Genomic DNA, 17,845 nt, shown 5'->3' with positions numbered 1-17,845 from the left:
GTAATATATACATAAAAAATATTTACCTAGCTACAATTGGAATAATAATTAAAGTTATAGTAGGAAATAAATTTTGTTTAGGATTTGGTATTAATTTAATTCATGTCTAAAAATAGAATACTTAGTCTAAATAATACAAAAATAAGTTTTCTAATCCTAGTTAAATTAGGTTTTGCATTATTATATATAGAGGTGTTAAACATAACTATTTTCTATAGTCCTTTTACATGGTCAACTTTCATAACTTCTATTTGCTAATAATTTAATTCCTTAATTACTTATATTCAGTTAATCACATCAAAACGCGTAGTTATTCTTTTTTTTTTCTTCTATAAATACAACCATTTATCTACCCTCTCTCAAACACAAACCAACAAATATAATTTCCATTTTTCACACACACACACACATAGTGAATATTTATATTTTTCGTCAAAAAAAAAATGAAGATTAAAGGTGGAAAAATGAAGAAATATGCTTTATTATTAGCTGCAAAAGATTCAGAATATGTGAAAAAAATGTATGGAGGATATTTTAATGTATTTGTTGAAGCTTTTGGTGATGAAGAATTTGGAGAAAAATGGGATTTATTTAGAGTTGTTGATGGTGAATTTCCAGAAATGGATCAACTTATTAATTATGATGGATTTGTAATTAGTGGAAGTCCATTTGATGCATATGGGAATGAGCATTGGATTCTCAAACTTTGTCTACTTTTGCAAACTTTGTATTTCATGCAAAAGAAAATTCTTGGTATTTGCTTTGGACATCAGGTATGTTACTTTTATATATATTGACAGTGTAAAATCGTTATCAAGATGTTAAAAATATAATTGCATGTGTTAATTGTTATATGTAATTTGTGACATTAGTAATCTTAAAAATAAAACAGTTACTACAAAATGAACATTATTAAGAAAATCGCTAATTTCTGATGAAATTCATCTGAATTTGGCTCATTGATAAAATTTCTAACGAGTCAAATTTAGATGGGACATCAATCGAAAATCAACGATTTTCTAATAATGGAGTAGGGATGATATTTTCTATAAAAAAAAAGTCAACTTGATGCATGAATTTTTCCCGAGTACATGCAAGGTTGGGAAAAGGGTTGCACTCCAAGAAAGTGTGATGTAAACAATCGATCTTGACACAAGCATTAGTGACATAATTTCATTGCTCGAACATGTAGCCTAAAAATTATATGATGAGATAATTTTATTGTTACATTGATCCTTCAAAGATATTTTCTATGAATAGCAAAAAATCATCCAACAAGTTGGGTAAAGTACAAATACCAAAGTGCAAAGGGACACCATATTGCACTTGCTAAAGTACTTGCATATTCTTGTTCTAAAAGGATAACTTTTTTCTTTTATATGTGATTGTTTTTTTTTTCCAAAATAAAAAGAGGATTTTGGATATATATCTAACATAATATTTACCAAAAAAAAATTACTAAATATTTTTATATCCATATATAGGTTTTGTGTAGAGCTTTGGGAGGAAAAGTTGGAAAAGCTAACAATGGTTGGGATATTGGACTAAGGAAATTGAACATTGTGAAGGACTTCTCAACACATAGTTTCCTTAGTGATTTGGATGAAATCCCACTAGCACTTTCAATTATTGAGTGCCACCAAGATGAGGTAATAGATATATCTCTATGTTTTTATTTTCTATTATGAAATCATATTTACTTGGAATTTTTTGCCTATTATGTGGAATATTATAAAGTAAGTACAAAGTCAAATCACTATGTAACTATGCTATCACCAACATTTTCCATGCATATTTGACTTGCTAGAATAGATAGTAAAACAATTTATATATTATCAAATCACCTAAAAGATAAGTACATGCATGTATCTGTTCGTAAAAAAAATGAGAATATAGCTACGTAAGAAATAAGACATGTTACCTACTTACAACAATAAATCAATGATTGGTGTAGCTTTTAGTTGCTACTTCAGTATTTTCGATATAAAATATGAATATATATTTGACAAGATACAGTATAATTTTAACAGGCCTATTATATTCTAAACTCATATTTTCAAAAGTACAATAAGATCAATATTAAGTAAGAACTACTTCCCATCGTGTTCAGATCCTTTGTTCCGCCTTTAGTTAAAACATCTGAATAATTCAAAAATCTCATCGAAAAATTAAAAAACCGAACACCCACCCATAATCCCAAATAACCTACTTATCTATCTCTTGTGTTAAAGAAAACTCTTATTTTTTTCTTGCAAGTAAACTTGTTATATATCGTTCATCTATTTAAAGCAAGCTCTGAGCTCTCTCTTATATACAATATTACTGTCAGTGTATATAAATTAAATCGAATTCAAAAAAATTGGACAGGTGTGGGAAGTGCCAAAGGGAGCAGAAATAGTAGCAATTTCAGAAAAAACAAATGTGGAGATGTTTACAATGGGAGATCATATTTTAGGTATACAAGGTCATCCTGAATATACCAAAGATATACTCTCTAATCTCATTGATCGACTACTTTCCAATGGTTCCATTCAGGTACTTATAAATTCTTTAAATTAGCACTTTTAGTCCCTTAAATATTGATGGATATATCCGATTTCAATTAAGTATATTTAACCTTCAATTATTTTATATATATGCGCACTTTTGATCCCTTTGACCGAAAATCTTCACATATTTAACGATTTATGAAGTGTTAAATCATTCAATTATTATCGATGACTTGTGATTTTGGTCCTTATATCTTTTTATTAATAAACATATATTTAACCTTTAATTAACTGGTGTATGTACTTTTGATACCACTAACCAGATATCTTCACAAATTTATCAGTAATTGAGGGACCAAAGTGCAATTATCCCTTATATATTTATTAACAAGAATATTGATATTTTTAAACATCTTTATTTTATTTCATGTAATTTTCCCTTTCTAATCATTGTTTTTATTTGTGTTTTGTTTATATACAGAGTGAATTTGCAGAAGATGCAAAATCTAAGCTTTATAAAGCTGAGCCAGATAGGAAATGTTTGGAAAGAATTTGCAAGAAATTTCTCAAAAGAGAATATATGGATGGCAATATATGATATTTCAAAACTTATATTTTCATACTGATGTATCTTTGTATTTTTTTTTAATGTTACAATAGAAATAATCAAGAATAATATTCATCACATAAGAAAAATATGTGAACCTAACTAAATGTAATTGTTACTTGTGTACCCTTGTGATCCAAATACATGTTGAGATACATATAAAAAATATTGATGATATAATGAAATTTATAAGTTTCTTTTTATTTATTTATTTATTTTCTTTTAATTTGCGAATTTTTATGGGAAAATATAAAGTAATATAACTCGCTCGAGGTCGGAAAATTTAAGAAAATAAGATTTGTTATAGTGGTCGGTGAAAATAATTTATGTTTTTTATTCTAATAAGAGACATGTTTTCTAGTTTACTAATTCTTATTCAAGTCATTGTTTCTATTCATACGACTTGAACCTTAAACTTCTTATTAGAGATGGATCACATCCATTAACGTGGTAAGAGACTAAATTTAATTATTTAACCATCAATATTTCGAAAACTTATATAAGAAAAGAAAAACGTATAATTTATATTTTATATTGCATGAAGTGAAGAGGTCAAAATTTACAGCTCAAATTTTCTAGACAATTTTCCATTAATTTATTTTAACATATTTGGACAATTGACCAAGAGTCCTATGAAGACTTGAGAGGATTAATTTGACTTAAATGAAATTCATTGGCTGCCTTTTTCTTACTATATCACTAAATATTTGACTTTCTTTTCCACTGATTTTCTTTCCATAGTTCTAATGAGCTAGGATTTTTTCTTAAACTATAAATATACGAAAAAGTCAAGGAAATTCAACATCATAATTTTAACATTATATACACACTGCAATTCTACACCAAAATATTTTCACACTTCAGAGCTAGGTCAAGACATAACAATATACATTAGATAATACAAAATTTATACACCTAATAACCTTTTTAAGTTAAACTATTAACAAAATGTCAGATAAAATTTATATACACTCATAAAAAATTTAGAAATAATCAGTTACAAAATCAAAAATTCAACAGCCATGAAAGGCATTGTATATTTTATTCTGTCTAAATACAAAATATTTCAATGGATGTAGGACTCAAATCTTTTTAATCTATCTAACTTTGTGGTTTTAGTTTACATCTATCAATTTCAGTTCCATTTTTGGCTTTTTATAAAACAATGAAAGTAATTTATAGTAATAAATTGGGGGTGAAACTAAGTGTGTTGAGATATTTCACCAAAAATATGTGGACATGAATTCCATTTACCAGTTTGTCTAGCTTCCCAATATCCTCCTTTATATTTATATGTATCACTACCTTTTTGTTTAGCAAACCACCTTGGTTGCCATCCTCTTTCCTGCATCTTTGATGCCTGCATATACAAATTAACAAAATTATGCCCAAGCTCGGAAAAAGGAGAAGGGTTGTCGAGGGTCAATCAGAAACAACCTGACTACCCCATAAAGATAGGTGTAAGGATGCATACACCTTACCTTCCTCAAACCCCACTCGTGAAATTACACCAGGTTTGTTGTTGTAGTAACAATTATGCCGTAATCTCAAGCAAGTTAGGGTCGGCGATGTGAAAGTCGCTCCATTTAAGAACATTTAGTGCAATGTTCTGTCAAGAGAATTTTAAAAAATCTAATGGAAAGAGAAATGTTTCTCTAACACTAGAAAGTCTATATTTGCTACATGCATATAGATATCCCATGAGATTAGCTATCCCACCTTCTGTATGAGATAGCTTATCCCGCGACATTTTAGTACAAATGATTCCTGGAACTAATTAATACCCATACAAAAAACATCTTATCCCACGACTGTGACTCCTACAAACACAGATTCGAGAGTTGATAAAATTCATACAAGTTTTCATGTTCTAACACTGATTTTGTACATGAATATTAAGTGAGCAACTTCGAAATTCATTTGGATGTCTCGTATATAAAATCAGGTTTAAGCATGTGAATTACCTTGTTACCTCATTATAAATCAAGCTAATACACATATATTAGCACTAGTCTGATAAATTCCGACGAGAAAATCCAAGAACCTAAGAAGTCATAGATGACGCCATGCTAATTAGAATATTACTAATGAAGAAACAACTATTTCCATTACCTCACGTTGCCGCTGCTCTAACCGCAACTTTTCTGAATCAGCCATTTCATATTCTCCATTTTCAAGAAACCTTTGATCAGGTCTAAGCCTTGAATCTGTTGGTGGCAGCTTTTTCTGTTTGCATTGACAATAGTAGCATTTGATATGAGAATACATTTGAAAGATAAGGATGAACAGGACACAACAACAACAACTATCAATTATAATATCCCCTTACCTTAAGGTCAGGAGAGAGCTCATTCAGGGTGATAGCAAAATGCGTTAAATTGTACTTTGTTTGGAAATCTGATGGTTTGGTTCGCTTCCAAATCAAATGTGACTTTGAATCAGAATCTTCTCCGACATCATCTGACGGATTATCCCCCATAGAGTAATGCAAACTCTCATCCCATTTTCCATTAATTGTTGCCACTCTTTTTCCACTCTTATCATGTATGACTCCGTGTACCTGCAAAGACAATTTGATATGAGACGATTCATGGAGCCTTACCCATCCTTTTAGAATAACGTAATACATTTGAAGGCAACCAATGAGCTCAATTTCCATATGGGCGGTCCACAGATATTACATTTAAAAGCATGGCAAATACAGAAGAGATATAAACAATACCAAGACCACATATGAAGAGAGAATACTCTAAAAACAGGGAATGCTAAAGTGACTTAGCGTTGAGTAAGAAAGTAATGCAGCAAATCCCCACTAAAGTGATTATAAGCTTCAGATATTACCATCCAGTAGAAGATCACTAGGACACTAATTGATAGAAAGCGGTGGTGTGGGAAGAACACAAGCACTAGTAAGGGGGAGATTCTGCACCTGGTGAGGATTTCTTTCCACAATAGACTGCTCCTTAAATTTTAGCTTGCAGGAGTAATCTCGATTCCCTCGGATATACATCGTGCCATAGTGGTCACAGTAGAGCTTTCCTATAATGATGTTGTAGATGGAAGTTGTAACCTGATTATTCAGTTAAATGGTTCAGCAAACTTCTCCAAAAGGAGTTGCAGTATTTTCAATTTAATACACATACCTTGCCCCACTGAAAAACCTCTCCATCATCGAACTCCACGGTAAGGGCACCCACAGGGTCAAGTTGGATTGATTGACCCCAGAATTTACTTTTTAAATTTGTCTCTCCCCAAAATTTCCAACCTCGACCCTGGCAGTGACATGCAAGAATCATGGGGTGATGACTAACCTATGTCACCAAGAAATACGTTAATAAACAAGCAGGAACAAGAAGATAATAAAAGTCAAGTTGCAGAGATCATATTACATAGCCTAGCCGTGCTCTTTCCTTTACCAAATTTTTGTAAGAGGAATAATTTGTTTCTTGACTGTCAAAACTTAGAAATATGTGACTATAATGTGAAGCATACATGCAAATAGGCCAAGGATCGCATCCTAATCTTACGACGTCTGAAGTATTTCGCTTATAAGTGTTTAATGCTGGTAGTGATTGGTGCCTGTTTGTGTTTCAAATAATAAGCGTATTGCCATTCATCATTTTGTTAGTAGGTTTGAAAGATTAAACTTCAGAACAAATCAACAAACCGGTAAAAGTTGCAGAATAGTTTCTCACTACGTTATTTCCATCTTTGCCCTATGCATGTTCTACGTGTGCATAGTAAGTCTAACTTGAAGAACATTAAGCAATAGACAATGATCTAGAATAAGGAAAAGGGACCATTTAAAACCATCTGCTTTTAAGACTACCTTTTCCGAGATGAAATGCAACCCCTTGTCTGGGTAATCGGCTTCATATGTCTCGCCTAATAATGGATTAAATGGCTTGTACATCCTTCCATCCGTCGAAGCATATCCGGATACAGCAAATGCTGCAACGCTAAGAATCCTCATAATGCTATTTCCCTACAAAGTTTTGTGAACAAAGGTGGTATATTTTCATAGGGCAGAAAAGGCAAAGAATGCCATGCATCACAGATGACAGAAATCCAAAAAGAGAAGGCATTTACAGAGTTATTGCTTACTAAAGTACCTTCTGAATACGAGTTAATAAATCCTGATTTGTTAATCTAATGATAATAATTAGAAAAACAGTTAAGAGAAAGGTATCAAATACTGTGAAGATATGGCACCTAGGCCTAATCTTTATCTTTCTACAAATTGCAGGCATTAAAGAATACGCCTTTTCACATGTTGAAAATTTAAATTTAACACAAGATGAACACTGTGGTTAATTTTTTGTCTATCAGTACATTTTATCAAAGCTTTCCGATTCTTCCTAAATAAATACACAGAAAAAAAGAAGGCAATAACGGAAAGACAGAAACGACTATCATGAGTACACTGAAGAAAATATGGGGATCCTCAAACAAAGGGGAAAAGAGAGAAACTCAAGCATTCATATATTACAAATTTCTCAAAATTTTTGTTAGCCTTGGAGCTGCATGGCATCGGCTGGAAATTTTCTGAATAGTCATATAAATGATGCCTAATCAATGCATGGAAGCAACAAATGAAGATGAAACATAGAGACGAAGCCCAGAAAATTATTACCGTTTTTCCCCATTCATATGCTTGGTCAAGAAGGTAAGAGTATTCAAATTCTTCAAAGCATCTCTGCAAAGAAGAGAGGGGCTCATTGAAGAACACTGGCAAACAAACTTTAGTTAAATCCTTGCCGATGTTATCTTTGATCATTGACCAAAGGCCTACTCCCTTTTCCTTCTCATGTGGTTCTGGCAATTTCTTCCTTCGCTTCACAAAAGGATAGTCAGATGTAGCAAATCTTGTACCAGAACCAAGACCATCTTCAGCGGGATGAAACTCTACAGTCGCGGAATCAAATGATGATCTTTCATCATCAGAATCGGTGCTTCTTGTGGAACTTGAAGAAAGAACATCTTTAGCATCATAAAATAAGCTATCAGCATCTACTTCATCATCAGAATCATCCTCTTCGTTGTCAGATCCACTTGCACTTCCTCCTAGAAATACTAGAAGAAGAAAGAAATTTAGTTAGAAAACTTCCTCGAAATGATTCATTTAATAATTTATTCAAGAGTAGTTCCATCAGCAAAAATGGTAAATGTAAGAATGAAACAATGATCAAACCATTTACAAAAGAAATCCGGGGAACTTTACGCCAGAGAAACTTGCAACACAGGAAGGAATAAACCAATCTAGAGTTTACCATTTCTAAATTGCTAAACCAGTTCCAATCCTAATTTACATCTTCAACTTTGCTTTCAAATATGAGGTAACCAACTTTAACAAAGATTTTCAAATGTATAAATTGTCATCTTGATTTTTTATTTTTTGTTAAATGTTCAACTTACAATACTTTTCGTCTAGCTTTTAAAAAAATTAACTTTTATTTTTGGAAAAACATATTACCTTATGGTTACTGGTTGAGCCACTCAATGGAATGAGATAAGGATCGTTGGAGATCTTTCCTCTCCACTTACTCGTAACAGCCATTCTCCCTCCTCCCCCCTCTCCCCTTTTCAATATATAACCCCTGCGGGCCCCTCTCTTATAAGAAAAGAAACAAAATAATCTCAATTTTACTAAAATTGCAGCCATGTCAAACCTTGGTTTATTTAATCATCACGGACTCCCAAGCACACGAGTTCTCTACAAAATTAAAAAATATATATGTTCCATTCAAGGGAGTAACAGTTTACTACTTATTGAAAGATAACCATTCACATCTTCCATGTCATTTACCTAAAACATTTAAGATTCCATCAGAAAAGAAAAGGAGCAGAAAACTCACGAGGCATAGGACAAGATCCTCCTAATTTTCAAATCTGATAAAGAGTATCAACAGGAACACTGTTGAATTTCATTGTTACAAACTAAAGTTTTATTCAATCTTAACTTTATTGAAGGCCTAAAATATCTAGACTCAGTGCGATTAGGCTAAGGTAAGTACAGTTTTTTGAATGCAATCAACTAAAAGTGTCTGCATAATCAGTCAGTTAAATGATCATTACAACAACAACAACAACCCAGTGAAATCCCACTAGGTGGGGTCTGGGGAGGGTAAGTAGTACGCAGACCTTGCCACTACCTCGTGGAGGTAGAGAGGCTGTTTCCAAGAGACCCTCAGCTCAAGAACATCAAATCTAAGTGACAAGAGAGATATATGCAACATAACAGCCAATACAAAAGATAGCGTATAATCAACCAATGAGACAATAACAAGAAAGATACAGGGAGTGAAACGCAGTAAGCAGCAAAAGGCTAGGACTGCTCCAAACGCTAAACAACCCAAACCCTCGCAAGGGAAGACAACCCGCTAACCCTACTAACCTTCAACCTTAATACGCGACCTCCACTCCTTCCTATCTAGAGTCATGTCCTCGGTGATGTGAAGCATAGCCAAGTCTTGTCTAATCACCTCTTCCCATAAGTTAAATGATCATTCATAAACATAATATTAGAATCAGGTGAGTTGCCTACATAATGAAATTGTTCATGGAAGTTTGGTTTTGAGAATCTCCCTGGTAGTAGAGATCTTGTGGTTTTATCAGTTGACTTGAAAACAATAATAACAATAAGAAATTCTTATATTGACAGTTGAGCAAGGCATAGCAATTCTTTTATGTCATTTTCAGTGTTAATTTTCCAAAATCTGTTCTCGTTACATAAGTATTGAAAATTAGTAATTGTTCTCTCAAGAGTATTTTAGACATATTCCCCATAGTATAAGAAGTTCTTTAAGCATGTCCTACCAAATTCATTTTGGTAACATAGTTAAGCATTTTCTACAAAGCAAGGTGGAGCCATGTCCCAACGAGATGGTCTAGAGACCAAAAAGTTTGTGAAACTATTGTGGTAACCAAGGTTTAATTCCCTAGAAGACGTGACACTAAATGAAATCTTTCTATGTGTCTAAACCTGAATAAGGCGAGTAACCCAAGAGCTATGCAGGTAGAAAGTAGCAGGTAGTCGATCGATATTGAAGTGCATGCAAGCTGGCTTTTTTGTTTATGCAAAACATTTCAGTCGCTCAAAGATATGGCAAATATATCATATCTTGACTGATTCTTTAGATCTAGATAATGCAAAGTGGTGGGTTGGTTATTAGATGCCTAGAACAAAACTGTTAGACCTTTGCTGATGCACATGAATTATCTTTCGGCCAGTGAAGTTAAGAAAAAGACCCTTGGGAAGCAGGTGGTGCCACCTTCCTTTTAACTTTGGATTCATTAAATTCTGGTACGTATGAATTTTGAGATATAAAATGATGAGAAAAAGATAAGAAATAGTGAAGCTTTGTACTACAAATGTTGGCATTATTATTTTAGGAGATATAAATTAAAAATACCATCAGTAGAGCTGAAACAGTTGCACCACATCGATGAGAAATAACTTCTAAATATGCATACCTCTAAATTTATCCAGGGATGCTTCAGAATAAGTTTGACGATCTCTTGCCTGTCTGTGACCCTCATCAATGAGAGTGTTCTCGAGGTCGACTTTTTCTGTCTGTGGGTGAGCAGATTAAGAGCAGTTTTAGTATATCATAACGCACATGAGTCTCATATGTGAGTGACTCTGAGGCTCAACTAAGTAGAATTCAGCTAAGGAATTATAGGCTTTCAGATAGACACCGAAATCAGGATCCAGAAATGGAATCAAATGAAAACAACCTCAACTGGCATTACTATATATATAGAAGCAGAAACATTTTGGGGCATAAAGAAATAAAGCATAGGCTCGTGTTGTTTATTTGGTATCTGCTGTTTAGTAATGCTTGTTGAACGTGAAATGCATAGAAGTTTTTGTTACTTAAATTGCAGTAATAGTACACAACAAAAGCAGACATTATTCTGACAAAAATCTAGTGAGTCATGAAAAAGATACTATGTTCCAAATAACTTCCTAACCATGCTTTCTTCATTTTATTAGATGGAGAAAAGCTTTTCCATTTTTCTGAAGAGATATAAGCAAATCTGGCGCCTGATAATTTCTCATGCAATACAATTCAAATTTTAGTAACTTTTAGTCCATTATAGAAGGTTGTTACATCATTTAGTAATTCGAGATGAATGAATGATTGATTCGGAATAGAGTATCAACAGCTTTCCTCCATTCCATGGTTCATTATTACTCCTGCATTTGAAAATAGTAAGTCCTACACTTTCCACTCTCGCATTTCCTTCAGCTGATCTTTCAACGTCTTTTTCTGATTCTCTCTCTTCTAACTGTTCCAGTCACTGCAATCTCTTTCACTTTAATGCCAAGATTTACTCTCCTGTCTTCCCGTTCTTTTCTCACTTTTCCCTAATTATGACAAATAATTATCATGACTACAATATTCTTCTCTATTCCATTCTATAACTATTAACGAAACTAACAGTGTAAGTACTCCAATGCAGGTAACTTCTGAAGTGCTCTACCTAATATTACTCAAAAACAAACTCTCATGAGGAATCCATATTAAATAGAACATGACATACAATCCATCTTGTTGCACTGCAAGCTCGTCAATGGATGCAGAACTGTTTACTTAATTCTTCCCGTCTAGCATGTAAACAAATACACGCCCTGATGAATTGATGATCACCAGCTTTCTTATTAAGGCAGAATCAAGCACAAATCACATTCATCAGTTAATTGGCTAAATCAGCTAGAATGGAGATTCAACATGAGTAGTGAGGCATAGGAATTTTTTACAATATGCTGCAAACTCAAGAAAGAAACTCCTAAGACTAGTTCAACTCAATTGAGCATAAATGTACGGTAATCTCTCATCGACTAGACTCTCACTATGAAATTGAAGTTCTCTTTTTTGGTTTTAGACAAAAAATAATAGAATTCAAAGAATGTTAAAAGATTGTTCTCATTGAGGAGATTCTTCAAGTGAATCATTTATGCAGTTCAAGCCAAATCGTAGTTCTCCATTTTGGTGTAGACTAAAATGAATGATTTTTGCTTCATAGTGCAATTAGATAAGATTTTTTCCTACATAACATTTCGTAAAGGCTATACTATGCTATGAGAGGCATAGGTGTGAATAAGAGCTGCCTAGCATTTCACATCTTCCTAAGCCTTTTGACAACTGCAGAACTTCATTCAATAACTATTTGAGTCCAGAAGTGTCATTTTCTAAAACAAAAACTTATGAAATGATTAGCAAGTGGAAGTTGCAAAAGGAATAGCAAAAATGTGTCATTTTGTGGCAGGTCATACCTCCAACTGCCCCAATTTATCAAGCAGTAGCATCTGCTTCCGCTTCACCTGCTGGAGATTACTATGCAATGCTACAAATTCATTTCTCATAATCTGCTCACTGTCCCAAATCACGACCTCACTTACACCTTCCTCCAAGAGTCGTTGCCTCAACTTTTCAGTTGACACAGACACATTCTCATTCATTTGAACCTCAAGAACAGGATCGCATTTTGGAAACAACTTTACTGCCGCAGTCAATGCCTCCAACCAAATACGTCGGTCCTCCTTTGTTTCTGCCCTCAAATGCAACCTCTTTGCCCCAGTACTTATAGAAAACCTCCGGTCATCTGATCGACTTTCTATTGACGAGACCTATAGAAACACTAATTGGTTAGTAGAATATCCAACTCCGAAATCAAAACAGTCAGACAAATAAAACAAACATCTGTGTTACAAATTGATATTTTATATGGCACACTAACATCATGAAATAAAGAACCCCACAAGAACAGTCACAGAAATGTTGAACAAAACTTCAGAAACAGTACATTGTTCTACCAATAGGCATTCCACTACTAACCACTAGGGCACAATTGCTACTTGCGAGCATAATGTACACCTATTATCTCAGTTTATACGGCACATCTTATTTTCAATGTCCCCAAAAGAGAATATGGCATACACGTAATTCTTTCAAAATTTCAAATCCATTTCAACTATTTAACTTCAAACAGTAATTGTGATGTTTCTATCAACACACTACTTAATCAATCACTCCCTTCGTTCCATTCCATTTAGTTGTCCCATTTGATTTGGACATAAGTACTAAGGTAACAATTGAAAATTCACTAATTTCAAAAAAAAAAAGTGACTCTAAAAGGTAACTACATCAACACACCCAGTGTAATCCCACAAGTGGTCTAGGGAGGGTAGCGTGTACGACTGTACGTAGACCTTACCACTACCTCATAGAAATAGAGAGGTTGTTTCTAATAGACCCTCGACTTACGTAAAGCATGCCAAACAATATGAAAAAAGAGATACAGATATGGGAGCAATAACAACAACGAAATAATGCGCAATGGAGAGCATTACACAACATACAAGTGACTTTAAAAGATAACTATTTTTGAAAATTTTAAACATAGTCTACAAGAAAGTTACAATTTTTTTATACAATATGGATAAATGCAGAGAAAAAGCTTTCTTTTAAATAAAATTTCACAATTCTCAATTAACCTAACACAATTGAGGAATAAAACCATCTTATTTAATTCGTTCTCAATAGTCACGACATGATCATCTTAAGGTAAAACTTTCGTTGGGATGCTTAATTACCCTCAAAAAAAAAAAAAACTTGTCATACAATTAATTAATAAACTATTCTAAAAAAACTTCGAAATGAGGAAATGTAAGATACCTTGAGGTGAATTTCTCCGCAAGGTTTTCGCCGATGAGATTTCGAAGATGTGCTTGACGAAGTATTAATCCGGCGAAACGACTTTTCTCCGATGATCATCGATCCTTTCTCCGTCTCCGAATTCGTCACAATCTTATGCCGTCCATTGATTTTGTAATACGAAAGAACTCCATCACGTAAAACGAACCATCGAGGTCTCCATCCTTTACCGTAATTCACCCATTTGTATAAAATTCCAGAAATGTCATTCCCTGCAACATCATTCATCCTAGCCGAATGAAATTCATCGCCGGAATAATCAGCTTCCGCGTTGTTATTAGCGGTGGCGCGTGATTTGGAATGAGGAGGAGATCGCGGTGGATGCATATCGAGGAACTTAGATAAAGGTATATTATTAGTCGCCGGCAATGCTGTCGCCGTATTCCGATCAGCCACGTCTGTGTCACAACAAATAGAATGCATTTTTTTTTTGAATTTCTTCACCATAATGCTTGATTTATCTGAATTTCTTCATCGTGGCGATTCTACCGCGATAATCGGAGCTTCCGGAATTCATTTGTTTTTTTGGATAATTTAATTAATTTATTTTTTCTTCGATTTTTTTGTGCGGAAAGAGAAAAAAGTAGAAGAAGAATACGTGTACGGACGGCGGCGGAACCGACGGCGATGGCGGATGATTACCGGAGATACGGCGGCGGAAATTTTTGGGAATTTATTAAAGGCGGTTTAAATAGGAGGGAAAAATCTATGTGGGCCAAATGGATTACGTGCCGTCATCTAACTTTTTCTATAAATATAAAAATAAATTTATTTTTTTACCTATTATTATTACTCGGCATAGATTATCGAAAATTGAATTAGCATATAAAATTGAAATTTGATTATGGTACCAAATCAAACTTTAAAAGTTTGGTATTTAATTAGTATATATTTTTAATTATTGTTTATCGAGATTATTGAAATTGAACTTTGAAAATATCAAACTAATGAATATTGAACATTCAGCTCTAATGAATGTATGTTTAATATTTCGTATCTACTTTTAATTATCGATTATCAAAACTATCGAAATTAAATTTTAAGAATAGTATTTGGTATATACTTTTAATAACCAATTATCGAAATAATTGAATCAAACTTTGGAAATGTTGAACGTCCACTCGTAAGGAATTATAAGTTCGATATTCAATATCTACTTTAATTAGGGATTATCGAAATTACCGAAACCATATTTTAGATACACCAAACTAAGTATTGAACGTCCACTTTTAATGAATTGTAAGTTCGATATTTGATATTTATTTTTAATTAGTGATTATTCAAATTATCGAAATCAAATTTTGGGAATATCGAATAAAATACTGAATATTCACTCTAATGAATTATCTACCATATATATAATCAACATTGATGAGCCATTTGAATGTCTTAATTGATCAATAATAACAAATTTATTCATAATGTTATGCTTTGATTTATTGGCTAATTAATAGTCTTATAATTTATATAGATAAAAAGATTATGTTAAACTTGAGTTTATTCATTATAATAATATTCGTTTCTGTTATTAGAAGTTCCACTCTTCCATTGAATAACTTCATACACAAAAAAAATAAAATCAATTTAACTCGATCAAATCCTTAATGAATTATGATATTATCAAAATAAATAGAAATCAATGGACAAATAATCCTTCCAGCAATGCAACAACTAAAATTGAGTCGGTATAAATTCAAATTTAATCAGATTCCACTAATCTCGAGTATAAAATTGAAAAACAAAAATTATATATTTGGATAATCCCTTTCTAGCAACTAGTGCACACATAATTTGTCTTGTTTAACATTTTTGGGTTTTATTAGTCACTAAAATGTGTAGATATAGAAGAAAAAGGTTATAACTATTAGGGGTCGTTTGGTAGAGTGTATAAGAATAATGTTGAATATGATGTATTAGTAATGCATGCATTAGTAATGCTTGCATTAGTTATGCTTGCATTATTTCTTATACATTGTTTGGTTTGATGTATTGGAAATAGCAAGTCTTGTATAAAGACTATTAAAAAATATTTGTTTACAAAAATACCCCCACATTATTATTATTATAATTAATATTATTATAATTATTCTTATTATAATTATTATTATTATTATTATTATTATTATAATTATCGACAATGCTAATGCATGCGTTATTTTTCCTAATACACTCTACCAAACGACCCCTTAGTGATTTTTAGTTTGTCCACATCAATCATTATCACTTACACAACAGTAGTGTAAATCTCACTTTAATAATGTTCCCATTTTTGTTTGGAAAGGGGCCCTTCTTGGACCACCAATGTCCAATATATATTTTTTATTTCGATTAATTTAAATTTGTGTCGTGCAAAATTTGACAAATATAATTGAACCTCGGTCATGTATGTTTGAAGTGAGACAACAAGGTTTGAACTTCAGCTGTATGAAACTTAAACATAACGTCTCACTTTAATTTATTAGTTAACCATGACAAAATTTAATATGATTTGACGTATACACCGATCAAAAGCACATTTTAAATAGATTCCCTAGAAATATTTAAACATAATTAGCCACATCGTTCGTTAATAGCAAGACTGTGAATGGGCCGGAATCTATTATTTGAGTGGATCAAGGCCCAATAAAGTCCCTGGGCCATTTCTACAGAATTGCAAGCCCAAAAATAACAGTTTAGCTTCATGGGCTTGAGGAGTTCAATCTCATTTCTTGGATGGGCTGGACTAGGTAGAGCCCATGAACTCTTGCCAAGAAAAGCACTATAGACCAATGACGATATTTAATTTTTATCGCCACACAAATATTATGTCACGTGAAGATAAGTATATGATATACTAATAGAGGTATAGTAATAATTGTTTGAGTAGATTTTGAGAAGAGTTGCTCTTTGAAGAAGCACAGTACGATAAAAGTTGTAAGATGGGGCAAGTGTGTGCGGTTATTGTCTATCGTTGTCCTTTAGCGCGATTAAAGATCAGAAGGAGCCAACTAAGTAAAAACAATAGTAAAAGTAAGGAGATTAAACTTTCGGATAAGACTAGGCAACTACTACCATTCTAGCGCAACATAAAATTGGAACGAAGGAATCGTAAAAGGCAATTTGCATAGTGTTTTTTATATATTCTTATCCAAAAACTAGGAAAAAGTGAAAAAGTTTTAAAAAGGGAAACGCTTTGGTAAAAATAAAATAAAAAATACAGTAATATTTATGAAAAATAAATTAAGTTACTAAAAAAGCAATTGATATAAAAAGTGGGGGCAAACTGCAAAAAGACTGAAAATGTGAAGGCACGGGTGAATGCCTTTTTCTTTTTTCAAACACTATTCCCAATTAACTTTATGGACTTTATATTTTGACCCCTCTATTTTTTAAAGTTTACTTTCGTTGTCTCAAATTATTTGTCGTGTTCTTTAAAAATAATTACTATTTCAAATTATTTATTATTTTAGAAGTTTGACAGAGAATAATTATTTTTTCTTATTTTACTTTGCGTAGTAATTATTTTTTAAGACTACACATAACTAAAACAAATATTCAATGTCTTAAAATATCAATGACAGTAAATAATTGAAGTCCTTCCTAATTACACTATTTTCTTAGAGAATCTGTAAAAAAATATGACAAATAATTTAAAATCCAATCGAGTAAAATATTCAATAAAGAAAATTATATCTTAAAATATCAATAAGAGTCAAATAGTTTAAAAAAAACTAATTACACTATTTTATTAAATAAATTATGAAAATACGAACAAACAGATAATTTGAAACGAACGGAGGAAATTATTCTCTCACATTTTGGACTTTAGATAAAGCAAACATCCAACATGGAGGAATCAATTTCTTCTCCTAGTTGGAAGAATAAGAAGAGTAAACGAATTCCAACAAAGATTTGGATTTTTGGCAATTCCCATACACTATTATTTAAGTGTTCCTAAATATTTTAATAATTGTGTGTACTTTTTACAAGTGTTTTAGTAGTAATTAATTATATTTTTTCATATAAAGCTTTGGGTTTTAGAAATGCGT

General features: G+C 32.4%; 2 protein-coding genes across 2 annotated transcripts; one reads left to right on the top strand and one right to left on the bottom strand.

The window, feature by feature from the left end:
* Nucleotides 1-450: 450 nt before the first annotated feature.
* On the top strand, nt 451-3,105 carry LOC102585222 (putative glutamine amidotransferase YLR126C). The gene is made up of 4 exons (XM_006343662.2): nt 451-773; nt 1,485-1,649; nt 2,368-2,535; nt 2,971-3,105. Exons 1-4 carry the CDS (start codon nt 465-467, stop codon nt 3,085-3,087), a joined length of 759 nt encoding a protein of 252 aa, XP_006343724.1. The 5' UTR covers nt 451-464; the 3' UTR covers nt 3,088-3,105.
* Nucleotides 3,106-4,142: 1,037 nt separating this feature from the next.
* LOC102596294 (oxysterol-binding protein-related protein 1B-like) lies at nt 4,143-14,532 on the bottom strand. Its single transcript, XM_006343525.2, has 10 exons — nt 13,779-14,532; nt 12,377-12,730; nt 10,570-10,669; nt 7,730-8,169; nt 6,926-7,081; nt 6,240-6,407; nt 6,026-6,166; nt 5,426-5,656; nt 5,209-5,322; nt 4,143-4,456 (listed from the first exon to the last, which is right to left on the bottom strand). Exons 1-10 carry the CDS (start codon nt 14,262-14,264, stop codon nt 4,298-4,300), a joined length of 2,349 nt encoding a protein of 782 aa, XP_006343587.1. The 5' UTR covers nt 14,265-14,532; the 3' UTR covers nt 4,143-4,297.
* Between the last annotated feature and the right edge of the window lie 3,313 nt (nt 14,533-17,845).

Source organism: Solanum tuberosum, unplaced genomic scaffold (genome assembly GCF_000226075.1).
Source record: "Solanum tuberosum cultivar DM 1-3 516 R44 unplaced genomic scaffold, SolTub_3.0 scf00047, whole genome shotgun sequence".
NCBI lineage: Eukaryota > Viridiplantae > Streptophyta > Magnoliopsida > Solanales > Solanaceae > Solanum > Solanum tuberosum.
Note: the sequence above shows the minus strand (reverse complement) of the source record. Positions and strands in the feature narration are given on the sequence as shown.

What these genes read in the sequence shown, in the direction of transcription:
- LOC102585222 (XM_006343662.2), top strand. Translation starts at nt 465, where the DNA reads ATGAAGAAATATGCTTTATTATTAGCTGCAAAAGATTCAGAATATGTG. An exon ending in TTGAGTGCCACCAAGATGAG is followed by an intron (nt 1,650 to 2,367) that starts GTAATAGATATA and finishes AAAATTGGACAG; the next exon opens with GTGTGGGAAGTGCCAAAGGG. An exon ending in TTTCCAATGGTTCCATTCAG is followed by an intron (nt 2,536 to 2,970) that starts GTACTTATAAAT and finishes GTTTATATACAG; the next exon opens with AGTGAATTTGCAGAAGATGC.
- LOC102596294 (XM_006343525.2), bottom strand. Translation starts at nt 14,264, where the DNA reads ATGGTGAAGAAATTCAAAAAAAAAATGCATTCTATTTGTTGTGACACA. An exon ending in ATCCCTGGATAAATTTAGAG is followed by an intron (nt 8,170 to 10,569) that starts GTATGCATATTT and finishes TTCTTCTTCTAG; the next exon opens with TATTTCTAGGAGGAAGTGCA. An exon ending in TGGAAAGAAATCCTCACCAG is followed by an intron (nt 5,657 to 6,025) that starts GTGCAGAATCTC and finishes TTGTCTTTGCAG; the next exon opens with GTACACGGAGTCATACATGA.